The following is a 24,360-nucleotide window of genomic DNA, read 5'->3' on the forward strand; positions in this document are numbered from 1 at the left end:
GCCGGCTCGCTTCCCTCTAGGCCGCCGCCGCTTCCCTTTGTTCTCCCTCGAGATCTCACTCGGCCAGCTCAGATCCGGAGTTAAAAACTTCGAATTGTGAGTACATTGTAAACCAATAGAAACAAGAGTGTCACTGTCATACCTAATGTACCCAATGGTGATGATTTTGCCGATTTAGAAACGCTGAAAACTAACTTAAAAAACAAAGACAAAGAAAAAGTGGTCGGAGCAGTCGTGACGGCAGCCGACCTCACCGGCGCCATCTTAAATTGCATGCGTGTGCAACATCACGGCACAAACATCCACCGTGCTGTGAGCTGCCACAAACACAGTTTAGCATTATTATTATTTAGCCTTAAGGTGATTGTTGTTGTGATTTTCTACTGTATAAATAAAACAGAATTTAATTGAAATTATAAGGATTTGGCTTGTCTATGTGAGCAGCTACAAACTTCAGCCGAGCTTGAAGACGTTGATTTTGGAGCAGTGAGACGGTGATGCTGGCGTTCCCACAGGTTGTAGTTGATGGCAGCTTGAGCTTTGGTGGTTGCTGGGTGTGAGCTGGGTGTGGACGGGCCCAGGTAGGAGGCATTTTGAAAGTGAAAGACATTTATTTTTCCACCAGACAACAAGACAAACACTTCTGGCCATCACCCTCCACAGACAGATTCCAACACAACTCAGCCCCAACAACACCAGCACCACACTAAGACCACATGTGCTTAGATACTATTAGGAATACACCGTAAGACAATTCAAAGTGTGTTCGCACAAAAATAAATACATAAATAATTGTATACATGTGTAAAACACTTTACTAAACTATTTTCAATCTCCATCTATATTTACAAACCCCTTAATGCCTAATCCCCATTCTGTATGTGCTCTCAGGCCATTAAATACCCTCCAAACTACAGCTGAAAGAATAAAAACTAAAAACTGTCTTATGCAACTTTAAACATGAATAGCCTGCTTGATTATAACTCATTAGTTTCTCTGTGCCCGAATGACAGAGTTCTGTTTATAAATTTGTTAATTTAAACAAGTTTTTTGACTTCTCTTCCTGCCATCAATTGATGGAACTTTTTAAAAAATTTTAAGCTCTGTTCCAGTCTTACTGATCAAAATGACTTTCAGTCTGTAATATGTGTGTAACCTCTTCATATTGACATTATTTAAATAACAATAATAATTTAAAAAAAACGAAAGTATTCAGGCTGGTATCGTACCTCTGTGTTTCTGTAAAATAAACCACTGTCTCCAGTACGCCACAGACCAGCTCGGCAGATTCTCAAATTTACCTTCACACAACCTGTTCACCCGTCAGCTGATTAACGACTACTGCTGATTTAGGAAACACGCCCACTTAAACTCGTGATAATCAAATTAAGGTCGAAGTTCTGGCTCCACCCATTCTATAAAGGTTGTACAATGTTTTTACCCAAACTTTAATCAGTGTACATACAGATAAAGAATAATTAACAGAGAAAAGCAAACAAAGCTGACTTTTTCCAAACGGATTTGGGTTTGAAATAACTACATTTATTAATTACAAACTTTATTACAACAAATAGAAATATTAACCGGGGTGGGGGCTTTCGGTCCTTAATAAAATATGCCAAATTTTATTTCTTTTAATGTCACATAAAACAAAAACACATGTGGCAAAATCACTTTTTACCACGTCTAAGGTGTACCCTGCCTCTTGCCCTATAACAGCCGGGACAGGCTCCAGTCCCTGAATTAGATAAACAGAAGAGAGTGGATGGATGCTACTGCATGTAGCTGTTAAAACCGTGGATCAACAGCTTCAGGCATACGTGTGCTGCTGTTACAAGTTGGACTCACCATTAAGACTTCTCATAACACTACTTTCAGTCCTGTAAGTCAGTGTTGACACAGTTGCTATTCAACTGTGTACTGCTCTCTAGTGGCCTGATGCTTGTATTACACACAGAGTAACATCCCAGTAGGGTTTCTCATGCTGTGTGTGGTGTTTTTCAGTCCCAACTCCATCCACTGAGGAAGATCATGTAACAAGGTTAAAAGCTGAAGAGCTGTCAGACTTCTGTTAATGGACTTTTCATCCATCAATGTAAGGGCATATCAATAAAATTTATTGGTGCTTTTCATATTTTAATTTGTCATTTTAACCACATAAAACACTTAAGCAGACACACATTAGAGTATAAAACCGATTAAAATAAGGTGAGGAACATCTTCCTGCATAGTGTTACAGTGATTTAAAGAGCGGCTGATCTAAAATAAAATGCTTAACTGTCATGTTTTTGGTTGCTTTGTGTAGTTCTATTCAGCTGAGAAGGTGCAGTAGATTCCCCAGTGATCACTAGTATAGCGTCCACAGTCCAGCTTCTCCAGCCCCACCAAGGCCATGTGATCAGGGGCCAGACGTGGGACTCCACGTCTGACGGCCGGGCGGAGGTAGATTCTATCAAAGCGGAAGCGAACAGGGTAGGAAGCTTTCTTGTTGTTGTTGGCAGTGGTGTCCCACGTGTAGCGGCAGTGCTCCTGCTTGCCCAGTCGCTCCCACACATCACAGACAGTTGCAGGCAGGCCCACCTTGGTCACCTGAGACGGGTCCAGAGAAAAGAGTTACTGTGATTACTTGTTATAAGTTTACTGGCTGTATGTGAGTGGAAGGAGCAGCGTCTGACCTCCGCGTCCCTCAGGTTTGTGTCTCCCCCAAACACAACGGTGACATCATCAGGTGCATGTTTAAACCTCCACTTCACCACATGCAGCTGATTCATACGCTCTTTAGCATTGGCCTTACAGCTCTCAAAGTGGGATGTCATCAGGCACAGCTTCTGGCCATCGACGATCACCTGATTTTTGCAAAAAAAAATGTTTCTGAGCGTCACGTTCAGCAGAACTTATGCACACAAAGAAAATATCAGAGATGATTTTGCACACACCTGAGCGACAAGCAGGTTCCTCCTCATCTTAGTGGTGCGATAAGGTACTATCTCACGCTCCACAAATGTGACTCGTGACTTTTTCAGCAACATCCCTGTGAAGTAACCTTCCTCAGCACCTGGTCAACACAAGAGGAAGACAAAACAAAAACTATTTTAATACAAGTCCACTGACAGGTAGGTTCTCATTTATACCAGTGATCATGGGCTGGGGATTTGAAAAGGGAATTGCACATTTACATGAGTTAGAGCCATTTCTATCTCATCCGTTCAAGTTATTTGAATGTGTCACAATCAAAATTGTAGGAAAGGAAATTAGTTAGAATGTTTAGGAGTTCAAACCTGCATGAACTGGAAACTGCTGGAACACCAGCATCTCTGTCCATAGTGAACCCGATTGAGAGTGTGCTGACCAAGAAAGAAGCCCCTGCTCCACATGGGCAAGTCAAATTGTTTCTGGTCAAATGTTCGATCTCACGGTGTGAAGGGTTAACTAAGAGGAGTTAACAGAGTTGAGTGTTGAAGGCAAATTGCTAAACACTTACAGAGCACAACACAGAGCAGACAGGCTGCTTGTTCTTGGGTGTATGATAACAGGGTGGTCTAGTCAACAAGAAAGAAAAACTGACTTCATTGTGTCAGTTAAAGCTGACATCAGCATGAAAATCAAACATCCCTGGTAACAACTGTAAGGTAGGGAGGGGTTTCCTCACACAGGAGAAGATCCCGGACTGACAGAATAACTGAAAAATAAGACAAAGCTGAAGAAGAACTGCCCACTGAACTGCTGATAATGTGCGCATTATAACCATGATGTGCTGCAGGATGTGGGAGACGCAGGCAGCGGCCGTGAGAAGGAGGAAGAAGATAACAAGGAGGGAGAAGAGAACATAGAGGAACAATGAAGGCTGTTTTTAGTGTGGGCACACATGAAGATTGGGTTACGGAAAACCAGGAAAAACTAAGGCAGACTGACTCAGAGTGGAGGTTAAGAAAGGGTCCTGAGCATCACAACAAAAGGTACACACATCCTAACAGCAAATGCATTAACCCGCTTACTAACAAACAACACACACACGCGCGTGTAATGCAGACCAGCTTATACTCATAAACATGCCATATCTCCCATTACTGTTAAAATTGGAAAACTTAACAGACACTTACTGCTGACCGAGACCTTGCAGGACAACAGGTTGATTTTTTAATAGACCGGTGCCTCCAATTAGTGATCAGTCAACAAATTTAGTGATAATATGTTAGAATTATAAGATGCTTTCTAATGATTAAACAACACGTGAGATTAATTAAATAAAGGAAATGATCTTTTATAATAGTCTTTAAAAATAATCTTTTAAACTTGCATTTCTATTGTTGTCATGCTGTCCTGTCAACTTGGTGGGTTTAGGTTTGACATGTAAACTAGATGACTGCCATTATTTCAGGGAAAGGGGATTTATCTTCCATCGTGCAGATGATTAAATGAGTGCAGTGACTCCAACAGACTGTTGATTTTCCTGTTTCTGACAAACATGTGAAATTTGTACCATGACACACACACACACATCTGATTACATAGAAACAAACGCGCTGCATGTAACAGCACATGGGTCAGAGGGAACTGATGAGCAGTTTGAGAAAAAATAGTACAGAGGTACAGGAAACTGAGTATTTAACAAAAGATAAGTATGTAATTCTCACTGACAAAACTGTTTTCATAGAATACACGACAGCATTTATAACATTTTAAGGGCCAAGGGTTCCTTCGACTGCTTTGCATCTATCACGCAATGAGGAAATAGATAATAGACAAATACTGCCTGGCTTTGTTTTATAGAAATGCAAACGATGAAGGACTTTGAACCATATAAGTTGTAATCTGGCATTAACAGAGCATTCTTTAATCCTCTTCAACCCATTGGCCCATAAAGCGCCTGATATCTCTACTTCCATGTCCTTAATGAGGAGTGTATCAACTCTTTTATTGTCATACATTGCAATTAATGTTAAACAGAAGCTTTATCAAAAAATACATATCTCTTAAAAATGCCGTTTAAGCATACCTTTCTCTGGATTCTCACCACCTACCCGCTCTTCTTAGTCTGAGTCTCCACCCTTCTGTTTATTTTCAGTTGCTCTTGGAGTGTTAAATTTTTGTGCAAACATAGCAGTAATAATACAAAGGAAAAGCTATCAGATTACACATGGAAATATGAAACAGCATTGGTTGTTCAACTGCAAAAAGACAGCTTTAAAACTTTAGTTAAATTAATTTGTTCATTTATGAGAGAGTGTTGTTGAGATAAGGAAGCCATTTGGTGTGAGACATGTTTATCAAACTGTATTATTAAATCCATTAAAATATCCATTAGCAGCAATATTGTTTGGGATGAAGGTACAACATTCATCACCAAACATCACACACACCCTGCTTTCGTGCCGTTCTTTTTTTCCCTGTCATGCGACTTCTTCTTACATCCATTTGATTTCATGTGGCTTTAGGTCCACAGTGGAATCAGCAACCCTTTACTGAACATAATAAATGTAATTTATCCATCTGTCTTTATCGTCGGTGTCTAACAAATGTTCTAAGAAAGGTTGCCATGGTGTGAATTTGGTTGTGTGCTTTATCCTTATCAGTGACCTGTCCAGGGCCACCTATGACGTGGCACGTAAACACTTTAGAGTCAGCCTCAAAGATGTCCTTGGAACTGTACTATGAGGGGATAGTGCCTGTGACTGAACCGGTGGATAAATGAATACAACAAACCATGATCTAACTTTGAGACCAATGCCCTTCATAGTCTGAGGTAAAACCAGAAGCTGCCATGTGTTTCCGCACAGCCAACGTACATCAAATACTTTTGATCTGGATTTTGCAGCAGAGCGACAGATCAGCATTTTTCTATCTATGCAGTGCTTTGTGATTTTTACTGTTGTAAGGTAATCGGTTTGACATAACAGCATCAATAACACTGTGATAACAGTTTAAAACATCCCAGTGCTATTTACAATTAGCAATTATTGTGCCTACATCACTGGTGCCACTGGGGAAAACAAAGCGGTCGGTCACATTTAGCTCCGAAAGAAAAAGTTCATCCTTTGGGTGCTCAAAGCATGTTTGAGGCCCAGTGAAACCCCTTAATGAAGTGGAATGACCACAAAAGTCTAGTTTAGGGTTTCAGATGATGTTCAGAATTCAGTAAATATGACAAAGGAATGTACAGCTGTTGTTATATTTACTAGCATAATGAGGATCTAATGCACAGCTTTCTTACGTGTCAGGAAGCAGTCTAGCTGCCATACAGAATGAGTACGAGTAATTTGTTAGTCGAGTATCTGTGAAATTTGCATACTTTAATTACTGTATTTACTTTTAATAAAATCAGGACTAGAGAAGAGTTTGAAACACAGCAATTCATATACAGCTTTCCTGTGTTTGTGACGTTTGGAGAGTCATGTGGATGTATCAGTAAAATTATTAGAGAAGTCTCATCAATAACCACCACAACTGAAAAACATACTGAACCTTTCAGGCAAAACCAGCCTGATTGTCTATTCAGGTGTTATCTACGTTTCATTGCTGATCCCTCCCAGGTGACTCAGAGTCTCACTCTGCACGTCACTGAGTTGAAGCTTGGCACGCTCACGTTGGAGGAGGGCGCTCTTTCACCCCTCACTCTTGTTCCAACGAGATGAAGTTAGTGTGTTTTCATGTTAATGCTGTGGTCTAGTTCCATATTCTGTTTAGTGATATGATAATGAGCCTAATGCTAAGATGTTCTGTGACCACTGCACATCCTGCTTTATTTTCACTGGTGTCTGGGTTGTGTGACGCCGAATCATCCACAAAGACCTTCAGAATAAAGTCACATCTGTTTCTACTTCACTGAGGGACTAGGCAGGGTTGATGTTTGTCCCCTGTGCGCTTTGCTTTAGCTATGTAAAGCACTTTGAATCACCTTGTTGTTGAATTGTGCTATATAAATAAACTTGCCTTGCCTATGGAGCCTCTGGCCATTACAGTTAGGAACAACTCTGACATTGTAGGTATATCCAGTGGTCCAGTCGAGTCCATCATCACTTTACTTGCAGATGATGTGGCCCTGACACTGTCAGATGCCAGGCTCTCTTTGCCTCCCCTGCTTGCCTCATCAATAAATTTGGGCAACTTTCTGGCTACTATTTAAATTGAACTTTCAGGACCTGGTTGATAGTATTAAAGCTAAGATAGATAATTGGACACTTCTCCCACTTTCTTTACTTAGATGTTTTAATATAATTAAAATAGTTGTTCTTCCTAAATGTATTCATCTCTTCCAAAACATTCCCATCTTTCTTACTTTTTTTTTTTTTTTATCAAACTATTGACTCTATCATTGTCTTTCTTATGAGCAAATAAATCCCATAGAGTTGTGAAGGCACACTTGCAGAAACCCACCTCTGAGGGTGGATTAGGCCTCCCAGATTTCAGGCACTATTTATGGGTTTACAACGCCAGAACGTGGGTTTTCTGGAATAATGTTTTAGCTGTTCCTGCTGTTCAGATGGTCAGAATGAGTTCTTCACACTATTAAGGACCTCTACATCGACATTTGTTTTGCTTCATTTGCTCAGCTGCAATCAAAATGTATGCTTCCCTCTGCTCATTTATTTCGATACTTACAAATCAGGTATTTTGTTAAACACTCTTTCTCCCATCTGGACCAGCCCCCTGCTCATAGTGAGTTCTGTGATAATTTGATTACAAAATCCTGCTTCCAAAAATCTGATCAGCCAATCTGGTAGTGTTGGTACAACAGTCAGGTTTTATAAAAACAGTGAAGGAAGAATACAGATGTTACTAATATTAACTAAAGTCCCTAACAGCTCTCCTCATGTGTGACACTACGTGAAACCAAAGCAGTTCAACTACCTTCAGCCATTAATCACCATTTGATCATTCATACATGGATTTTTCCTACCTGTATCTGACATACTGTACCTTCAATCATCAGGTAACTGACAAACCGTTTCTTCAAGAAGTGGACATAAGGGTCAATGAGCTCCTGCAGGAACACCACATCAGGTTTGTATCTGCATTTACAAAAAATTACTTTAATCATATTAACTGTCACATATATGCAGCTTTTAGGAAAATGTTGCATCTCCAGCAACAATTTCTCCCAAACGATGCCTTAAAGTGTGAAAAATGTAACACGTGCTTACAAGTTTAAATATTTAACCAGGCCTCTGGCACGCTCTGGAAGGTTTTCCACATCAAGCCCGTCCACATTCCAGGTGATCAGGGACAGTTTAAAATCCTCTTTTTCTGAGGGTTCCTGTGTGACAGCAGGACTGTTGGCTGGACTGTCACCATGACTGTCACCATGACTGGCAGCAGGACTGGCAGCAGGACTGTCATCAGCCAATTCCATCCTGCAAATTTTTCATAGAAGCAGTCAATGAAAAATACAAGAGTCATAAACAAACTTCACCACATGTAGGAGAACAGACAGCAGACTTACCAGTCATCAGGAGTAGTATCTTCACCACTGTGTGTTTCAGAGTCGCTCTCCATGTCTGCTTCAACAAGTTAGCTCAAGGATCTCTAAAAGAAAGGTCACAACAGGTTAAGCTTTCTATTCATTTATTATAACTTTAAAAAAAAATAGCTTCGCTGCAAATACACCCAGGCAGTTTCTCAGTATGTTTATTTGTGTCTTTGTGTGTATGGTTGCAACACAAATGTGGTTGAAAGTATGTTGACATGTTCTAGCTCCACCCATTCTATCAATTTTGCATAACCTTTAATAAACATACAGAAAATAATATAAAAATAATTACTAAACTATTTGAAATCTCTATCCATATTTACAAACCCCCTAATGCCTAATTCCTGTTCTGTACGTGTGGATTTTAAGGCAGGCAGACTAAACCTACACTTGAATCATGTTGTTTCATTAATTCTTTAGTTCTTCTTCTTCTTTAACCCTCTTCATATTTGAAACGATTTAAATAACAATAATAACTAAAAGAAATTAAATTCTTCAGCGTAGTATCATACCTCTGTGCAAATCACAAGTCGACAGTTTCTCCACTATGCCACGGATCAGCTCGACAGTTTCGAGTTTACCTGGATGCATCCTGTTCGCTCGGTCAGCTGATTCAGGAAACACACCCACGTAAATTAGTGATACTCACAGTTCAGTTAGGAGCAAACCGCCTGACTAAACAGCACACTGGCCGACAGAGACAACCATTCAGTGAAAATGACAAATCTACGGATGCAACATCTGGAACACGCAGAGGAATGTCAACAAATATAACCAGTTAACCTAAAACACCGGCATTTAAACTGCAGTAAATGACTTGTTGGTCTATAATTTGTGAATTATATGTCAAATGTATCCCTCGTGAATGATATCATCTTGACCAAAAACAACATTATTAAGCGGCCGAAAAGCGCTGGATTGGTAATAACGTAGGTAGAATACCGAGGTCATGAAGATTCTCACATAACGTGCTTTAAAAAAAAAAATAATTTTTTTTATGTATGACCTCTTTGTAAATCCTGCTCATGAAAACATAAATGTAAGTAAAGACATTACACATAAACACAAAATTACTTTTTACCACGTCTAAGGTGCACCCCGCGATCTGCCCTATATTGCATGTAGCTGTTAAAACAGCGGATCAACAGCTTCAGGCATAACTGTGTGTGTAGTGGTTAAAACTTGGACTCACCATTACTTCCCATAACACTGCTTCTTGTGTTTGTCAGTGTTTGAACAGTTGCGATTAAACTGTGTACTGCTCTCTAGTGGTCTAATGTTTGTATTACACACAGAGTGACTTCACAGTAGGGTTTCTCATGCTGTGTGTGGTGTTTTTCAGTCCCAACTCCATCCACCGAGGAAGATCATGTAATAAGGTTAAAAGCTGAGGAGCTGTCAGACTTCTGTTTGGACTTTTCATCCATCAATGTAAGTGTACATCAAAACAAAGACATTATAATTCATTGGTACTTTTCATATTTTAATTTGTCATTTTAACCACATAAAACACTTAAGCAGACACACATTAGAGGATAAAACTGATTAAAATAAAGTGAGGAACATCTTCCTGCATAGTGTTACAGTCATTTAAAGAGCAGCTGATCTAAAATAAAATGCTTAACTGTCATGTTTTTGGTTGTTTTGTGTAGTTCTATTCAGCTGAGAAGGTGCAGTAGATTCCCCAGTGATCACTAGAGTAGCGGCCACAGTCCAGCTTCTCCAGCCCCACCAAGGCCATGTGATCAGGGGCCAGACGTGGGATTCCACGTCTGATGGCCGGGCGGAAGTAGATTCTATCAAAGCGGCAGCGAGCGACAAAGGGAAAAGTTTTGTTGTTGTTGGCAGAGGTGTCCCACGTGTAGCGGCAGTGCTCCTGCTTGCCCAGTCGCTCCCACACATCACAGACAGTTGCAGGCAGGCCCACCTTGGTCACCTGAGACGGGTCCAGAGAAAAGAATTACTGTGATTACTTGTTATAAGTTTACTGGCTGTATCTGAGTGGAAGGAGCAGCGTCTGACCTCCGCATCCCTCAGGTTTGTGTCTCCCCCAAACACAACGGTGACATCATCAGGTGCGTGTTTCAACCTCCGCTTCACCACATGCAGCTGATTCAGACGCTCTGCAGTATTTTCCTTACAGCTCTCAAAGTGGGATGTCATCAGGCACAGCTTCTGACCGTTGACGATCACCTGAGCTTTGGAAACGAAAATGTTCCTGAGCATCACTTATGGAGACGAAAAAAATATCAGAGATGATTTTGCACACACCTGAGCGACCAGCAGGTTCCTCCTCATCTTAGTGGTGGGATAAGCTACCATCTCGCTCTCCACAAGTTTGACTCGTGACTTTTTCAGCAACATCCCTGTGAAGCAACCGTTCCGACCACCTGATCAACACAAAAGGAAGAGAAAGATGGAGACTTTTAAGCTTTGGTTCCCCTTCAAATCAAATCTTTAGTCAATGATTTGTTTATTCTTTGAGTATTAGTTCCTAGCTCTTCTTCCATGTTTCTAGTTCTGTTCCCTGGTTGATCTTATCTGTGTCTCAGTGTTTGTGTTACTTCCTGGATTTTTTGTCTTGTGTGTGTTGTTCAGTCTGTCTCGTTAGTCAGATTTTGTTCACCCTTGTTCCCTGGTGTGTCCTATCTCCTTGATTACCTCATGTGCACTTAAGCCCTTAGAGTTTGTTCAAGTTTTACTCTGCCTTATCTTTTGTAAAGGTTGCCTTTTGCCAGCTAATAAAGCTCTGCTTTGAGTTTAGTTTGTCTGGCAAGTCCTTAATTTGGGTGCACGAACCGTTTGCCACACAGCTGTCCCACAACAGTAATAAGCATGTAGTCTCAGTACAAAGTTTTATAGTCAGGTTTTATAAAAACAGTGAAGGAAGAACACAGATGTTACTAATATTGACTAAAGTCCTTAACAGCTCTCTTCATGTGTTACATGAAGTCAAAGCAAAGCAGCTCAGCTGCATTCAGCCATTAATCACCATTTGATCATTCATACCTGTGCCTTTCCTACCTGTATCTATCTGACATACTGTACCTTCAATCATCAGGTAGTTGACGAGCTGTTCCTTCAAGAACTGGACATAAGGGGGAACGAGCTCCTGCAGGAACACCACATCAGGGTTGTGTCTGTATTTACAGAGATTTACTTTAATAATATTAAATGTCACATATGTACAGCCTTTAGGAAAATGTTGCATCTCCAACAACATTTTCTCCAAACGATGCCTAAAAGTGTGAAAAGTGTAACAGGTACTTACAAGTTTAAATATTTAACCAGGCCTCTGGAACGCTCTGGACGTTTTTCCAAATCAAGCCCGTCCACATTCCAGGTGATCAGGGACAGTTTAAAATCCTCTTCTTCTGAGGGTTTCTGTGTAGCAGCAGGACTGGCAGCAGGACTTCCATCTGGACTGTCTACAGCCAAATCCATCCTGGAAGTTTTTCACAGAGTCAGTCAGCTAAAATACAAAAAGTCATATGTAAACTTAACCATACATAGAAGAGCTGACAGCAGACTTACCAGTCATCTGGAGTAGTATCATCACCACTGTGTGTTTTAGAGTCACTCTCCATGTCTGCTTCAACAAGTTAGTTCTCTCTCTGAAATAAAGGTGACAGGAAGATTATGCACTGTTTAAGTCATAAAACACACACACACACACACACACACACACACACACACACACACACACACACACACACACACACACACACACAGGTTTGGTTTCCAATATACCCAGGCAGTTTCCCAGTATGTGTATATAACTTTTTTCGTGTCCTTGGTAAAGTATGTTTACATGTTCTAGCTCCACCCATTCTATCAAGGTTTAATATTTTTTATACCAACCTTAAATAAACATACGTACAGAGAAAGGCCAGTGAGCAGACAAAGCAATGAAAGCAACAACAGAGGTTCAGAAAGTATCACGATATGTAAATGTAAGTGTAACCCGTTCATGTGTTACGCCTGTTGTTCTGCGTTGTGTTCTGCAACACAGAAATATGTGTTCGATCTGTGTGTGTCATGCGACTGCCAGTACACCTCTCCTCCGGCCATGCTGAAAGGAGCTGTGCCTGCAGCTTCATTAATACTACATTAATATAACGAATCAAATACAACAAATTGTTTTAAAACATTAACTTAAGCTCTCAAAAACAAAAAGCACAAAATAAATAATATGTCACTGAAAAAACATCAAAACAACTTATAAGAACAATAAATGAAAGACTGCATCTCCAAAACATAAGAACATCTCCATACCTGCAACACAGAAATATGTGTTCGATCTGTGTGTGTCACGCGACTGCCAGTACACCTCGCTTGACGAGCAGAGTGAAGCTGACCCCCCACCCACTTGAAACGTAAAGGCAAATAGGCGGAGCGGTTAGTGCTACGTTTGTGCAGATTTGTGCAGGTAAAATTAGCGTTTGTGCTGCTACGGTTTCCGAGATATTAAACTTTATTTTATAGGTCATTCAAAGGTCACCATCCCCCCAGACTGCTCCAAAACGGGCCAAAATGGTCTACTTTTTTAGTGCTACGTTTGTGCTGGTTTGTGCAGGTAAAATTAGCGTTTGTGCTGCTTCTGTTTTAAAGATATTAATGAAAATGTAAAGGTCAACCAGCCCCCCCACATTACCCAAATCCAACAAAAGTGGTATCAAACGTTTGTGCTACGTTTGTGCTGGTTTGTGCTGCAAAGATTTTCGTTTGTGCTGCTATCATTTTAAAGATATTAATAACAATTTCTAGAGGTCATCAGAGGTCAACCAGCCCCCCCACATTAATTAAATCAAACAAAATGGGTGTCAATCAACTGTGCTACGTTTGTGCTGGTTTGTGCTGCTAAAATTTTCGTTTGTGCTGCTTCTGTTTTAAAGATATTAATGAAAATGTAAAGGTCAAAAGGTCAACCAGCCCCCCCACATTACCCAAATCCAACAAAAGTGGTATCAAACGTTTGTGCTACGTTTGTGCTGGTTTGTGCTGCAGAAATTTTTGTTTGTGCCGTTATTATTTTAAAGATATTAACAAAAATTTCTAGAGGTCAACCAGCCCCCCCATATTAATGGAATCAAACAAAATGGATGTCAAACGTTTGTGCTGGTTTGTGCTGCAAAAATGTTTGTTTGTGCTGCTAACATTTTAAAATGTTTAATAAAATAACGTCTTGATGCGTGCTTAATCATCCAGGTAAGTAAATCCCAAAAGGTTGATTCTGTTCATCTGGACATTTTCAGTTGGAGAAACGTTTCGTCACTCATCCAAGTGACTTCTTCAGTCTCAGCTGACTGTAGGTTTCCCCAACCATATAAACAGTACATTTGCATAGTGAAGGAAACTAGCGCCACTGAATGAACAATGTGCCGGGGGGTTAATTCCATGATTGTTAGTATGCAAATTCTTATGACCATTGATCAATGACAACTAATCAAAGCCTATTGATCAATGGCCATGAGTACCATTCACAGAAAGTGGGGAATGGCTACAATCACAGCATTGTAGGATGGCGAAAGATGTACCCTTGGGCCCCCCTTCTCGATCCAGAGATGGTCAGCATCCTGACAGCCCGATGGACGAAGCTGTCTCTCAGTCTGCTGGTTCTGCCCCGGAGGCTCTTCAGTATCCTTCCTGATGGCAGCAAACTGAAGACGCTGTTGAAGGGATGAGTGGAGTCACCTGTAATGGAGACGACCTTCCAGATGAGGCAGGTGCAGTAGATCTCCTGGGGAGGGAGGCAAGAGAGGTCCCCACAATGCTCTCGGCTGCTCTCACTACCAGTTGTCATTTTTTCCTGCAGAACCCAATGCAGGAGTCATACCACACAGTGATGCAGCTGGTGACGATACTCTCAACTGTGCCTCTGTAAAAGGTGCTCATAATGGGGGTTGAATCTCTTGTGCTTCTCAGTTTGCAGAGGAAGTAGAGTCACTGTTGGTCTTCTCCACATTCAGGGACAGGTTGTTGTTGCTGTACCACTCTGGCAGATGGTTAACTTCACCCCTGTAGATCTCGTCGTGGGTCAGCAGAGTGAAGAGAAGGGAGCTCAACACACATCCTTGGGGAGCCCCCGTATTCCGTGTTCTTGGGCTGGAGGTAAGTAAGTAAGTAAAGACTTACATAATAAACACAAAATCACTGCCCTAGAACAGCTGGAACAGGCTCCAGCCCCTGAATTGGATACACAGAAGAGAGTGGATGGATAGTACTGCATCTAGCTGTTGAAACAGTGGCTCAACAGCTTCAGTCATATGCATGTAGTGCTTAAAAGTTAGGACTTCCCATAACACTACTCTCAGTCCTGTAAGTCAGTGTTTGAACAGTTGCTACTCAACTGTGTACTGCCCTCTAGTGGCCTGATGTGTGTATTACATACAGAGTGACATCACAGTAGGGTTTCTCATGCTGTGTGTGGTGTTTTTCAGTCCCAACTCCATCCACTGAGGAAGATCATGTAACAAGGTTAAAAGCTGAAGAGCTGTCAGACTTCTGTTAATGGACTCTCCCCCCCAATCAGTGCAAGTGTATAATAAAACAAAGACATTGTAATTTATTGGTACTTTTCATTTTTTAATTTGTCATTTTAACCACATAAAACACTTAAGCAGACACACATTAGAGTATAAAACTGATTAAATTAAGGTGAATCGTTTACCGGCAATAAGAACATCTTCCTGCATAGCATTACTGTCATTTAAAGAGCGGCTGATCTAAAATAAAATGCTTAACTGTCATGTTTTTGGTTGTTTTGTGTAGTTCTATTCAGCTGTGAAGGTGGAGTAGATTCCCCAGTGATCACTAGTGTAGCGGCCACAGTCCAGCTTCTCCAGCCCCACCAAGGCCATGTGATCAGGGGCCAGACGAGGGACTCCATCCTTGGTAGCCGAGCGGAAGTAGATTCTGTCAAAGCGGCAGCGACTGACATACGGAACAGTTTTGTTGTTGTTGGCTTTAGTATCCCATGTGTAGCGGCAGTGCTCCTGTTTGCCCAGTCGCTCCCACACATCACAGACAGTTGCAGGCAGGCCCACCTTGGTCACCTGAGACGGGTCCAGAGAAAAGAATTACTGTGATTACTTGTTACAAGTTTACTGGCTGTATGTGAGTGGAAGGAGCAGCGTCTGACCTCCGCATCCCTCAGGTTTGTGTCTCCCCCAAACACAACGGTGACATCATCAGGTGCCTCTGACATCCTCTGCATCACCACATGCAGCTGTTTCATCCGCTCTGCAGCATATCCCTTACAGCTCTCAAAGTGGGATGTCATCAGGCACAGCTTCTGGCTGTTGACGATCACCTGATTTTTGGAAAGGAAAATGGTCCTAAGTATCCCGTTCCGCAGAACTTATGCACATGAAGAAAATATCAGAGATGATTTTGCACACACCTGAGCAACAAGCAGGTTCCTCATCATCTGAGTGGTGGGATAAGCTACTATCTCACGCTCCACAAATTTGACTCGTGACTTTTTCAGCAACATCCCTGTGAAGTAACCTTCCTCACCACCTGGTCAACACAAGTCAAGAGGAAGATGGAGACTTTTAAGCTTTGGTTCCCCTTCACATCAAATCTTTAGTCAAGGTATGCTGATACACATAAGTATCAATATCATGTGCAAACTGTATGTGTACAGAGATACTTAACGGTTGTGGTCAGTTTACATTTAGTCATTGTATGTATCAATGTCGTGGTAATATGGGCGCTTTTAATGACTACTTTGAACTGTCCTATTTCCAGTGTGCAATGATTGTAAAGCTTACATCTTCAATGAGTGAAAAAAAATTGAAAGTCTGAATTCATTTGAGATTTTCTCTAATCCACACAGAGTCAAAAGTATGCTTACAGACTCAAATAAACATATACACTCTGACTTGAATGTTTTAATAAGTGGTGCTGAAGACTAAAATGTCTTAACTGTACAAGTCAATAAAAGCCCTAAAATTACCACGAGACACCCCTTTTACTCCTACTCTGCAACCTTCCATGCCAATCAAGTCAGTGTTGACCCGATGTGCAGTTACATTTCTCTGGAGGTCCACGTTAGGTTATGCAGACGGTTACCTCGTGGGCTTAAAATGAGCTTCCTGTCACAGTTCCCGCAGAAGTATAATCCCCATATTAGTACAACAGTCAGAATTTATAAACGCAGTGAAAGAAGAACACAGATGTCACTAATATCTACAAATGTCTCTAATGGCTCTGCTAATGCGACACTGAGGGAAACCAAAGCAGTTCAACTGCATTCAGCCATTAATGACCATTTTATCGTTCACATGAGTGCTTTGCCTAACTGTATCTAACATACTGTACCTTCAATCATCAGGTAGCTGACAGCCCGTTTCTTCAAGTACTGGACATACGGGGGAATGAGCTCCTGCAGGAACACCACGTCAGGAGTGTATCTATGAAACAAAAAAAATAAAACAATTAAAGTAAAAACAATTACTTTACTTACATTAACTATCAAATATATAGAACTTTGAGCAAAATGTAAAATTTCCTCCAAATGATGCCTAAAACTGTGCAACAACTGTAGCACATGCTTACAAGACTAAATATGAACACAGGCCTCTGGCACGCTCTGCAATGTTGTCCGTATCAAGTCCGTCCACGTTCCAGGTGATCATGGACAGTTTACCATCATCTTCTTCTGAAGGTTTCCGTGTGGTAGCAGGACTGTCTGCAGTCAAATCTACGCTGCAAATGTTTCCACAGACAGTTTGGCTAAAATGAACAGAGTCATAAGTAAACGTCACCATACACAGAAAAGACAGCAGACTCACCAGTTTGCAGCAGGGGCATCTTCAACCTTCTGCCTCTTAGCTTTGGGGGTGGTGTCTTTCTCTGGAAGCTCCTCAACATCAAACACTCTCTCCATGTCTGCCTCAAAGAATGAGTTCAAGGCTCTCTGAAGGAAAAGAGACAGGAATGTGCTGCTTATCACAGGACTAAAAAATAAAAAAAATATCAGGACTTGGCTGTATATACATCCGTATTCCAGCATCAGCATCAATGTAATGTTTTTAGCTACAGGCTCTCATTTAATCAGTAAAATAACCCGCAGCTGTGCTGAGTGCAATTAAAAGTGCCCATTTGGACTCCGGCTACAACACCAGAGTTACACTCAGCTGGTGTATGTACCTCCATCTCCCAGTCATTCTCAGCCAGGTAGCACTGAGCCACGGCGCTTTCAGTTCCCGCTATGGCTGCAAACTCGTCACAGAGGCGGCTTCTTTTTTCCTCCAAGTTAGAAACTGACGGTGTGTCCGACTCCGAGGTAGAAGCCATCTTTATTAGACACCAGTTTTGCACAAGTACATCTGAAATAAAGAATTAAAACCAAACATTAGCCCATCTTTGCTCTCTGCAAGTTCTCTAAGGTGTACCCATGAAATACGTCCGGGTGAACTTGCTAAACAGTTTCTAATTCGGATAAATTGAAGCTTTAAATAAGACTTTTTAGGGTTGATATACCATTTCATAAGACTCCATACCATTAAAATATACTTTTTATTATAAAAATATTTAACTAAAAGAAGGCTTGGAAAAAAACTATTAGCATTAAAATTTTATACGCACGCGGCGCTGTTTACCTTCTTTACTGTGGCTGGCCAGTTAAAGTTTCACCCGGACCGTTTTGCGGCACGCCACAGTTTCCGGCGGTGTAAGATAAACAGAAGTTTGACATTGGCTGCATGAAAAGGTGTTAAATAGACACACCTTGTCGTTAACAATGGCTTCGCTTACTTTAAATTCCTTAAAACATGTAATGAGAGCTATGGTGGATAGCCCAGGCTTCGACAGGGTACTTAGCAAGGTAAATATGGACAGTTTGTGCCAATTAGTTTTTGGTTTAAGCGCAGAAAAAAGCCGGATCGTGTCTGTATTGTTGCGCTGACATAAAAACAACTCTGTGTTTTCTTCAGGTGGACATTTTGTCTGCCAGCCCCGGTAAAGTGGTGTGTGAGATGCGGGTAGAAGAAGAGCACACAAACCGGGGAGGGACGCTGCACGGCGGGCTAACAGCCACACTGGTTGATATCGTCTCCACCATAGCTATCATGCACAGTGAGAGGGGGGCACCGGGGGTCAGCGTGGATATGAATATAACGTGAGTCCATAACTATTGTAAGCCTTTCTGGGAACAGGTTCTACCCCTCAAAACTCTGGCATAAGGCAGATCTGCCTGTAAAAAGTAGCAAGCAGGGTTCAAGGTTCAATTGAAATATGTAAAATGAACCTTCACAGGGTCCTACAACACGGACCCAGCCACCAACCAGACTTGTGCTCGTGTAGGGTTATTTTCATGCAAAAACTAAATATTTTTACTTTTATCTGTCACCTTTTGTACATTATACTATTTTTGTTTTCCTCATAAATGGGTAAATGTGAACACTTAGTCCAAAATTACTTTACTATCTTTATTCCATTTATCTGTGCTCAGGATAGACACCAGTTTGTGGAGTGACCAGGGCTAGGGACAGGTCAGGTTGAGTGGTTTGGAGAGGCTGAGATGGTTTTAGCATTTTCACACAAATATAACAGGCTTGTTCCTTTATGTTTAACACATTAAGTTTTTATTTCTCATCGCTGTGCACCTTCAAACAGCAAACCAATTTGAACCTAAATTAAAGGAATAGTAACACATACAAGACAGTCCTACTGGTGTATCCATCAGCTGGGCTTATCGCACACAAGATGAAAAAGGAAAAAAAAAATTACCTGCGTATCATTTATAGCACTATACTCAGGGGGTTAAGGTGACATTCAGAACTGTGTTTTTTCTTAATAAGCTGTGGTCACTGTATTTCAGCATCTAGCTTAGAACTGCAGAAGAGGAACAAGCATAAAGGGGATGATGCAGAGGGTTGGTGTGATGCTAGGGATAGGATGACATGGAGAAAGATGGCAACTCCTGAAGGGAGCAGCCAGAATAGGAAGAGCTTTGCACTCAGAAATGAGGATATTTAATACCACTTAAACTGTAGTGTTCGGCCTCTCTGTGAGGTCAAAGTCATGAAGAGTGATGAGTCATGACCCCACATTTGAGAGAAAAGTACTTTAAAATATATATACACCGGTAGTTTTTTTCCCCCTTGTTGATTAGAATTTTTATTTGCTTTGGTTTACAGAATTGCCCAGTAAGAAAATGGTCCCTGGCTTGATCCCAGGAGACAAATCCCTTTGGGGTTTCATCCGATGTGTTAATGCAGGGCAGGGAGCAGCCGAAAGTAGCTTTATTCACTTATTGCCAAGACTAAAGGATAAATGTTGAAAGTCAGAAATAACATACTCAGCTTAGCGCACTGAGGGTTAAGTTACACCTCACAGGATTAAATTTAACCTCCTGCAGGCTTTCCTAATCTGGCTGATAATTTCCCCGATAAACTACAAAAGCTGTCACTGTGTCATAGGTACATGAACGCTGCCAAGATGGGAGAAGATGTTCTCATCACCGCTCAGGTTCTGAAACAGGGACGGAGTCTGGCGTTTGCCACAGTGGACCTCACCAACAAGGTTACAGGGAAGATCATCGCACAAGGAAGACACACCAAACATCTTGGCAGCAGCTGAAGCTTCTCCACTCTGTATCTGTCTGTAGTGTCAAAGCAAGAGTGACGATGTAAACAGCTTCTCTCTCTCTGTAAATAAGTTTGTAATCAGTACTTCAGTGGTGGGTGTCACAACGCTTGGGCTACGAGCTGGTGGTTACTTGATGCTTATTTCCTGCTGTTAAATATTTGCCAATAACTTAAATTGACACCAGTGGTTATTGTATGATCAGAGCCCCTTGTCATTGAAAGACTGTATCAATGATTTGTGCGCATGCAATAAAAGAAAATGGACAAAGAGTGATGCTTTCAGAATTTGCACTGTATTGGGATATGCTCAGCAGTATTGATTTGAGAACCAACAGAGAAAAAAAACTCCAGAAGTTACACGCCTTACATCCTTTTAAAGTGAACACACTGAATCAACAAGGAGCAAAATTATATGTGCGTAATATTCTTTGACAAGCAAGCCTGCAAAACCCAATTTAATTTGATGAGCATGGTGGCAAATCATCTAACTTTTAGTAGGTCAAATAAAAATAAGAGAATTAGCTTTCAGCAACTTTTGTTAGGTATGTTAAACAATAAATGTCGCCATTTCAGTTACTCACCAACCCACATCCCCAATAAAACAAACATAAAAACATCATTTCAGTAGCTCAATGGAATAGTGCTTGAACAGTGAACATGACCCTCAACGTCTAACCAACTTTGTGTGTATAACACCTTTCAAGTCACTCAAGGTTTTAGCGAAGGCTTGCCTAGCATGTTTCAGAGGAAAGCAAATGACACCAAACCATCTTTGAAAGTCCAGCAATATAACTAAGGCTTTTTAAAAGAAGCGATACCTACACCATATGATTTGACAGATACTGTTCATCTCATTATCTCTTTGCTTACACGGGTGTTTAAACACCTCTCCACACCTGTCCTCGGTCACAAGACTGCGTAAAGTTGTTCTAGACACCTGCGTGACATTACAAACTTTAACAATCATTTCTTATGACAACAAGGATATAAAACGCGTCCATGTGAGAACCACCATGATGACCTGTGTATTGTTTGTTCCTGTTCTGATGCAACATAAAGAGTTCCTTCAATGACCGGTGCTGTTGACAGTGCAGCTCCAAGAGAACAACCAACCACTCAAAATCAATGTTCGTGCAGGTTCAAATGAACAAAAATAGGTGAGTGAGAAGCAGGGAATGAGGAGGAAGTGGAAAAAAAGGTGAGGGATAAATCCAAAAATGGTAGGGAGAAGAGGGGTGGGGGCACACTGGGAGCATGAGGCAGAAAAAAAATGAAGGATGGGAACTCAATCAGATTCAGGTCAGGGAAGGTAGAACGAGTAGAAACAAAAAAGGAGATCCAAGCATAAGTTCACATCTTAAAGGGAAAAAAGGATGGAGATGAGTACATCAATTTGCTTCTGAAGGCTTAGGCAAGAGGAAGGGAAAAAGGCTTTTTTTTTTTCTTTTTCATTCCCCCTCCGTGTGGCTGGGTGGAGCAAGAAGCCTTAATCAGGCATATAAGGGCGGAGGTGATCCTCGATGTCTCCCACACCCCAGCAGGTCAGCTGGTCCTGGGGCAAGTACAGGCAGAGGCTGCACAACTTGAAAACTGTGGCCTTGGTTTTAGGAGTCTGAAAGAATGTGGACAACATTTGTGATAAAGTGTGTTAACAAGACCATTTCAGGGTTTTTTCCTCCTCTTTTTAGGAGAATTACATTTTATTTTCAGCGATGCGACATACCTGTAAGTGCTGTCTATCCATGAAGAGAAATACAGACTGAGTTGGGTTGTTCATGACCATTCCAGCCTTGTCTTTACGACCCAAAGCATGCATGCACTGCTTCTCGTAGTCTCCATGATGAAATTCAAACTTGGCCTATAAATAAGACAGACTTAAGAACTAAGGACAAAGTTTTGTTATGTAAAGTCTCAGTTTCCCAGACACAGATTAAGCCTAGTCTCAGGCTACAAACTCGCAGTGTTTCGTGTTAGTTGAGGACTGAACTTCATACATATCTGGGAAACTGGCTGCAAAATTGAATTTGCTGATAAGATGCTTTTTTTTTACTATTTAAAATTGCTACACTGTGAAGATGATTTAAAAAAATAGAGTGTACACAAAGATGATATTTTTAACTTTCTATAGTTCTGACCAAACCTAAGGTGATAAGGACTGACCTGAACAGGCCTAAAGGGTTCATCATCGGCCCCCTTCCATCTGGAGAACAGCAGACAGACGATCTTCTCAATATCGTTGCGTGGCCATAGGATAAAATCCATTTCCTGAGTGCAGCCTATCACATCCTGTAAAAACACAGACAGCTGACATGACACAAAATGTTTACTTTTCCATACACTCCCCCTTTCAAATGGTATTGTGTCTCACCCTTCGCATTGACTGGTATCGGGGTGCGTGTAGTTGCACAACGTCTTTTTGCAGGAGCTCTATTGAACTCTCGAGAGAGTAGCTGGAATCGCGCACACCTCGTAGGATATTTTCTTCATAGTTGTTGGTCATCACTGGCACAACTTCGGCTACCTCAAAAAGTGCTGACTTCTTCTTCTGTAATGAAAAAAATTGGAGGGGGGATATTTTAAGGCATTGCTTTGGTTGTACAATGAGGAACAAACATGAGTGGATCTGTAGTGCTGGCAAACCTTTTCTTTGAAAACGAAGGCTATATAAATCTTGAAGTCAAACTGATCAGCCAAAGATTCCCTTTTCTTCCGAAGTTGAGCTCGAAGTCGATTTCGTGTTTGATTTCTGCGTGAAGTTGGGTCCCCCATGGTTGGAATTCGATGGTAGTGTCTTCTCCTCTTCTGCAGTATATTTTGGCTAAACTCTCTACTTTCTGTTTGATAAAGGATGGAGCTGGCTACCCTTTGCAGAAACAACGCATCAAAACTCTAGGCTAAATCCTCAGTATACCAACTACGAACTTAAAAGGTCATAAAAATCTTAAACAAAACTAAGTCATTTCGATTGTTTTGTTAAAAAAAAGGGCAGTGTTGAGGAGGGGGGGAATGGTCGACAAGCTAAGACTACATCTCCTTTATGCTTGATCAGAAATCCATGTTTTAAGACATGACTTTCAAGGACCGTGAGCTTCGTTTTTCAACCTGCCATGGAGGGATTACAACAAAGATTTAAATTAAAACAGCAACTCAAATGACTCAACTTTTCCCTCCTATAGATGGTACTGAAATCAGCAGAAAGCGCTGCTGCAAAAACCCATATCGCTAGTTTTCTGCAATTGAGATTGTGGACTACAGCAAGCAGACAAATATTCTATCGTTTGGGTCATTTCAAAGTCCCTCATCCATGGCTGTCTTTTTGCTTCCGTGCAGACACTGTTATGTGCGTGTTATAGACGGACTGGGGATACAGACGAAGATGGCAGGTAAACACAGATGCCAGGAGATATTGGCACCGGGTAACATCGAAGACTACTGCGAAAGTAACTTGACATTTCCGTGACTTTTACTGCCACTCATTTGGCCCAGAGCCTGTGTCGTTGCTGCCACTGCCGATAGTCATGATGTGGGCGTATTTTTAGCACACTAGCTAAGGTGAGCTAGCAGGCTAATCTAGGCATTCACTTCCGACACTAACTAGTAGTGAGCCAGCGATATAGCTACATCTTATCATCTGACTGATTGGCTTAATTGAGGCCTATGTGTGATCACCTAGCTTAGCGTACAGTCATCTTTAAACGCGTTTACATTTCCCCCACCTCCTCGGCTCAATGTGACTGCCAGTGCTGTTTGAGGCTAAGAAACCAGCGGGCTTCACTCACTAACCGTTTACACCATTTTCGCTAAATGTAATGCGCTTCAGTCGTGCCTTGTTAACTACTTCATCGACAAAAAAACAGAATCAGCCCAGGGGAATCAATTATAGCCAATCAACGACAGCAGTTGAATGGCGAAATAATTGTTAGCTAAACAAAAAAAATCAACCCCCCGCTTTCCACGTCTGAAGTTTCGAGGTGTTTGCTGCGCTTGTTTTCTTTCTCTCCTTTTCTTCAGTCGTCACAACCTCCGGCTCGCCCTGCCGCATGCCATGTCAAGATAAATCGACAATCCAGCTCAAGTCCTCCGTTCTTTCAGTCGACATGTGGAGTTTTCTGTCTCCCGGCGGGCCCATATTTAACGACGTGTCGTCCAACGTTTTTTCCGTTTGGTTTCTTTGTTTGCGTGTTTTTTTTAGGTAGCTAATAATGGCACATACAAGCTAGACGGTCTACAGCCTCCCCCAAAATGGCTGCACAATCAACTACAAAGATATGACGTGCCTTGACATGTGACCGCACG

The 24,360-nt window shown here is 41.4% G+C and overlaps 4 protein-coding genes across 7 annotated transcripts; 1 reads left to right on the top strand and 3 right to left on the bottom strand.

Moving 5' to 3' along the window:
• Positions 1 to 1,443: 1,443 nt before the first annotated feature.
• On the bottom strand, positions 1,444 to 9,687 carry LOC308384799 (tyrosyl-DNA phosphodiesterase 2-like). Of its 4 annotated transcripts, none has more exons than XM_080863418.1 (8): positions 9,660 to 9,687; positions 8,980 to 9,075; positions 8,441 to 8,523; positions 8,142 to 8,351; positions 7,918 to 8,009; positions 2,937 to 3,055; positions 2,676 to 2,846; positions 1,445 to 2,589 (listed from the first exon to the last, which is right to left on the bottom strand). In XM_080863418.1, exons 3-8 carry the CDS (start codon positions 8,491 to 8,493, stop codon positions 2,308 to 2,310), a joined length of 927 nt encoding a protein of 308 aa, XP_080719544.1. In that variant the 5' UTR covers positions 8,494 to 8,523; positions 8,980 to 9,075; positions 9,660 to 9,687; the 3' UTR covers positions 1,445 to 2,307. The 4 variants fall into 4 exon arrangements, with proteins under 4 accessions (XP_080719547.1, XP_080719544.1, XP_080719545.1 ...); XM_080863419.1 differs by lacking the exon at positions 9,660 to 9,687 and adding an exon at positions 9,549 to 9,659; XM_080863420.1 differs by lacking the exon at positions 9,660 to 9,687 and adding an exon at positions 9,542 to 9,560.
• Positions 9,688 to 10,121: 434 nt separating this feature from the next.
• Positions 10,122 to 17,889, bottom strand: LOC308384426 (uncharacterized protein; the record flags this gene model as incomplete). The annotated part of the gene is made up of 14 exons (XM_080862992.1): positions 17,624 to 17,889; positions 17,266 to 17,390; positions 17,030 to 17,179; positions 16,793 to 16,884; positions 15,870 to 15,988; positions 15,609 to 15,779; positions 15,244 to 15,522; positions 14,162 to 14,276; positions 12,002 to 12,056; positions 11,739 to 11,912; positions 11,516 to 11,607; positions 10,739 to 10,857; positions 10,490 to 10,660; positions 10,122 to 10,403 (listed from the first exon to the last, which is right to left on the bottom strand). Exons 1-14 carry the CDS (start codon positions 17,768 to 17,770, stop codon positions 10,122 to 10,124), a joined length of 2,091 nt encoding a protein of 696 aa, XP_080719118.1. The 5' UTR covers positions 17,771 to 17,889.
• Positions 17,890 to 18,117: 228 nt separating this feature from the next.
• Positions 18,118 to 20,335, top strand: acot13 (acyl-CoA thioesterase 13). Its single transcript, XM_080863429.1, has 3 exons — positions 18,118 to 18,299; positions 18,409 to 18,593; positions 19,897 to 20,335. Exons 1-3 carry the CDS (start codon positions 18,216 to 18,218, stop codon positions 20,054 to 20,056), a joined length of 429 nt encoding a protein of 142 aa, XP_080719555.1. The 5' UTR covers positions 18,118 to 18,215; the 3' UTR covers positions 20,057 to 20,335.
• Positions 20,336 to 24,311, bottom strand: cUnh6orf62 (chromosome Un C6orf62 homolog). The gene is made up of 5 exons (XM_080863426.1): positions 22,705 to 24,311; positions 22,433 to 22,609; positions 22,225 to 22,350; positions 21,788 to 21,922; positions 20,336 to 21,676 (listed from the first exon to the last, which is right to left on the bottom strand). Exons 1-5 carry the CDS (start codon positions 22,831 to 22,833, stop codon positions 21,551 to 21,553), a joined length of 693 nt encoding a protein of 230 aa, XP_080719552.1. The 5' UTR covers positions 22,834 to 24,311; the 3' UTR covers positions 20,336 to 21,550.
• Between the last annotated feature and the right edge of the window lie 49 nt (positions 24,312 to 24,360).

The sequence above is a fragment of the Rhamphochromis sp. 'chilingali' genome (genome assembly GCF_963969265.1).
Source record: "Rhamphochromis sp. 'chilingali' genome assembly, chromosome: 17".
Lineage (NCBI taxonomy): Eukaryota > Metazoa > Chordata > Actinopteri > Cichliformes > Cichlidae > Rhamphochromis > Rhamphochromis sp. 'chilingali'.